At 59.9% G+C, this 4,414-nt stretch overlaps 3 protein-coding genes across 3 annotated transcripts; 1 reads left to right on the plus strand and 2 right to left on the minus strand.

Moving 5' to 3' along the window:
- SPRG_21927 (hypothetical protein) lies at nt 1-286 on the minus strand (the record flags this gene model as incomplete). The annotated part of the gene is made up of 2 exons (XM_012356881.1): nt 1-86; nt 134-286. Coding segments are annotated over 2 exons (239 nt in total), but the record flags the coding sequence as incomplete, so codon positions are not given.
- Nucleotides 287-551: 265 nt separating this feature from the next.
- On the plus strand, nt 552-2,438 carry SPRG_17544 (hypothetical protein; the record flags this gene model as incomplete). The annotated part of the gene is made up of 2 exons (XM_012356882.1): nt 552-1,006; nt 1,067-2,438. Exon 2 carries the CDS (start codon nt 1,284-1,286, stop codon nt 2,436-2,438), a length of 1,155 nt encoding a protein of 384 aa, XP_012212272.1. The 5' UTR covers nt 552-1,006; nt 1,067-1,283.
- A 50-nt stretch (nt 2,439-2,488) lies between these two features.
- Nucleotides 2,489-3,927, minus strand: SPRG_17545 (hypothetical protein; the record flags this gene model as incomplete). The annotated part of the gene is made up of 5 exons (XM_012356883.1): nt 2,489-2,611; nt 2,654-2,749; nt 2,795-2,889; nt 2,935-3,407; nt 3,458-3,927. Coding segments are annotated over 5 exons (1,257 nt in total), but the record flags the coding sequence as incomplete, so codon positions are not given.
- Between the last annotated feature and the right edge of the window lie 487 nt (nt 3,928-4,414).

Genomic DNA, 4,414 nt, shown 5'->3' on the forward strand with positions numbered 1-4,414 from the left:
CTAATGGTGTCTTCGTGCAGGGGGGCGTCAGGGCACTCACGTGGGTCGTGGTCTTCCGAGGGTTTAAAGTGGGTCTCATCCGTCGCCTACACACAGCACATGAGCATGCTGCCCATCGATCGGGAGCGCGTACCTTGCTCTTCTTGCAGGGCAACTCGTCCATGGACGACGGCGACATTCCGCCATCGAGGGGAGAGGGGGCGTCCACGGAGCGCTTCCGCTTGGCGCGGGGGCTCTCGCCCGTGGAGCAAGGGGGTTGGGAGCTAATCATCGAGGAGGCAAGCATGATGTTCCGAGATACGATTCCGGGACGGGGTAGCGGGGAACCTTGGGCGGGGGACGCCTCTTTTCAGGTCGAGAAATACGAAACTAACTGGCTTCACCCAATAGGAGTGGTGGGCGGCCTTTGGCGGAAGGTTCGTATCACGAGGTGCCTTTTTTCTATATCCTAATTTCCGTATTTATCTGCGACAGGGTCGCGGAGAGATGTCGCTTTAACAAGGTAACAGCTCCTCCTCCATGGGGATTGGCCAAAATTACTGGCATGCAGATGGGCGTGCCACGAACGGCCTGGAAAAGCAAGATCTTGGCCGAGGCCATGGCATAGCCTCTGCAGATGGGTGCATGCATGGTCATGGCACCACAATGCAGCATTGACCAGGTAGACGCCACGTCGATGGTGGTGCTCTCGGCTCACTTGTCGTCCATCGTGGCCCTCTGACCGGTCTTGCGCTCCTGCCTCTGGCACGCTCTCGGGCTCGAACGCAGCAGCTTCCCGCTCAACGCTCTCAGCCACGTGGCTTGCGGTCACGACCACTAGACTTGCACGACAATCGTCTGCACCTCCTACACTTGGCCATCGCTTGCCGCAACGCTCAACGCCCTGGGTCCAAGGTGTCCAAGCAAACCGAGCGCCGCAACAAGTCAGTGGCGCACCTCGAAGACGCCACCGCCTTGCCTCACGAGAGCATTACGGAGGCCTCTCTCGTAGATATATAAGTGCATGGTATCGCAGCAGCTCACTTCAACAACATCGCAAGGTTGACACGCATGGAACATGACGTAGTGGTACATGGAAGAATTGAACGATCTTGCCACCGAGCCGGCATCACGGCGCCACGTCGCGACTCGCGGGACGACGTCAATGTTCGAAGGATACCGTGGATGGGACTTCATACTCGAGCGCCTCGTCGTGAGCCGCTATCGTTCTATCGCTCCATCATCGATGAAAGGAAATCGCGGGCCGCGCCGGATCGCATTCTCCATCTCTCGCCCCAAGTAACATGCGACTCTTCGTGCCTGCGTCGGTGGCTGCTGCCGTCGTTGCCGCCGATTCGGCCAGCGACCTTTGCTTGGAACGCCCAGACTTGCCCAAGTGCGGCGCGTCGTGCTACAACCCGGCGCGCGCGGCGTGCTGCGGCTCCCAAGTGTACCTCTACTACCAGTGGGACCCGGCGACGAACGCGACCGGCGAGCAGCAGTGCTGCACGAACCGGCACAACGCTTCGTACGTGGCGTTTTCGTGCAATGGTACGGCCTCGGGCAATCGCACGGTGGCCAACGCAACGCGCGAAGACACGATTGTGGCTCCGACGACGCTTCCCGTCGTGGATGACAAGTACTACAGCGGCAGCGATTTCGACGACGAGCTCGACTCTTGGGACAGCGACGTTGACGACGACGGTGAAGACGTTGACGACCCCATCCTCGCGGGGGTCAATGCCCACAACGACGACGAAGCAACGCATGGCAGCAATTCCACGACCGCCCACAACAGCTCGTCGACAACGCCAACGATGCACCCAGGAACGCATACCCACTCAACGCCGCTGCCCACGACGTCCAACAGCTCTTCCAGTTCCCACGACAACGGTCACGACGACGCGGAGGTCGGTGAAGGCGAAGACGACACTGATACTGAAGTCGACGATTCCGAAGATGTCGGTGCCGACGCGGACGCTGCTGATGGCGAAGACGCTGACATCGATGCTGACACTGACAACAGCCGTGAGGCAACGGACGCACCGCGCTTGCCCGAGCCCACAGCCCACAGCAGTGGCAACCACTCGACACCCGCGCCCACAGCCCACAGCAGTGGCAACCACTCGACACCCGCGCCCACAGCCCACAGCAGTGGCAACCATTCGACGCCCGAGCCCACAGCCCCCAGCATCGGCAACCACTCCACGCGCGATGAGCCTCAATTGCTCAACACATCCGTCGAACACGAGAAGCCGACGCACGTGCCCGGCGCGGCCTTGACGCTCTCCAACTCGACCACCACCAACTCGACGCACAATGCAACGCGCACCAACCGCACGGGGAGCAACGTCAGCGACGAAAGCACGATCCAGCGGCCGTCAAGTGCCACGGGGACAGTCCAGCACTGCGCAGGTCTCCTCGCGGTGCTCTGCATCGTTGGGAGCATGCTCGTGTAGTAGCCCATGTACATCCAGCAAGGTGAAAATTCATATAAACCAATGTTTGCTTACAAAGTCCCGTTGTCGTTCTCAGGCATCATTGCCGGCGTTTTGAAGCTCGCGATCGCGAGTTCGGCCGTTGAAATCAGCGACAACAGATGGTCCATGAGGGCCTTCACGGTCGCAATGCCCTACGCTCGCATGAGCACACTGTCGTGGCGCATCCACGCGACCTCTTCGCGGAGCTCGTGCTTCTGAGCGTACTTGGCATTGGGGGGCGCGCCAGTGATGGCCTTTGTGTTGGTAAGAACAACCTCGATCGAATACGACTAGAGATAAGAGATGAGTGAGTGCCAGCGTACGCGGCACGACACCTTTTCGAGAAGGGTCCACGCAGCCACGTGCTCGGCGAGCATAGCCTCGCACGCAACCCGCTCGCTCTCATTGGCAATCGCGGCCACCAACGGACCTACAATCATCACGGATAACGCCATGCAGCAGAGGTTCGTGCTACGTGTGGCGCTGTATTTCTTGAAGATGGTTTCCATGTCCGGCGTAAAGGTCGAGAGCGCGTGCACGGCGGGGGAGAGAACGCGACGCTTGGCACGGATGAGCTTGGTGGTTTCCAGGACACGTGGCACCAAGGCCGGCACGGGGAGATCCAGTGACGACACGACGTTAACAACGGACTTGCTTGGTGGCTCATCTGCGCCGACGGTCGCCGGCGCTCGCTGGACTGGGGATGAAATCTTGGCAATAGTAGCCTTGGGCTTGGGCTTCGCCTTGGCCTTGGGCATCTCGACTGAAGCTGCTTCGACAGCCTTGGGAAGCTCAGCAACAATCTTCGGGGCTGGCTTGGCTTCGACCTTCAGAACGGGCTCGACAGTCCGGACCGGCTCGACGTCGATCGTTTTGGCTATTTCATGCGTGATCGCCTCGAGCTGGTCGGGCGTTAGTGCCGAAGCGAACGCTGTCAAAGGCTTCTTCCTGTAGACAAGATGTGATGCATTAGCTTGTGGTGTCAATGGGCGACGTACTCAGGGATGGCCACTGCTGGCGTGTCCGGTTGCCAAATGACAGTGCGTGTCCGCTTGCGCTCACCGCGCGTCGGCTTGTCCTCAAGGAGCTTGGAGCTGCGCGACTTGTAGTCTTCTACAGACTTGGCGTGGCGGTCCTTGAGCCGGTCTTTCTCGGTGCTGTCCAAGAGCCGCTGCACGATGAGCTTCTTCGCAATGCGCCCGGTTTCGTAGAAGGAGTAGCCGCGCCCATCGTCCTCGGGGCTGAGCGTGCAGAGGTGGTTCACAGACGCATCTTCGGGGTACGTGAGCAGCTCAAAGGCCTCGTCGCCAACGCGCAGGACGCTTGGCTCTGTCTTGTCGGCCGAGAACGTGAGCGAGAGGTCATCAGCCACGGAGCCGTCCTGGAGCTTGGCCAGCAGCTCGGGCGTCAGGCGGATCTTCGCCGCCCACTTGAGCGAGGCCGGGTCCGTTGCGTGATACAACGCGTACTACGCAGGTATGAGCTAGGCGGTGCTGACAGGTCGATGCACCTTGGCCGACGGCTCCATCGCGGTCGGTCGCGCTGCGTAGGATTGGCTCTTTTTTAGCCAATCCTGGCGTATCTTCGCAAATAGTGTATCATATAGCATCCACGTGGCCAGATCTCTGCAGTAGAGCTATTCTAGCTTGCATATAAGACGTTGGGTGCTTAGCGCATCGATACCGTTGGATCGCAGTGGATTCAAGCACGTGTACTGCGGTCTTTGCTGCGTGTCGGGGAGAAAGGCAACAGTAATTGTGTCTGCATTTCGTCGCGCACACGGAAATAGAGTGCACCAATTGGACCAATGGCCTGCCGGTGTATCATGGTCTTTTGACCAATCCGGAGCGGCTGACGTCGGCGGCGTTGTCAGATTTCAACCCGCACAGACACGCGACCGACGATGATGCTCCTGCGGCGAGCGGCGCGGTTCTCGACGACGGCGGTGCCACGTG

This window comes from Saprolegnia parasitica (genome assembly GCF_000151545.1).
Source record: "Saprolegnia parasitica CBS 223.65 unplaced genomic scaffold supercont2.627, whole genome shotgun sequence".
Lineage (NCBI taxonomy): Eukaryota > Oomycota > Saprolegniomycetes > Saprolegniales > Saprolegniaceae > Saprolegnia > Saprolegnia parasitica.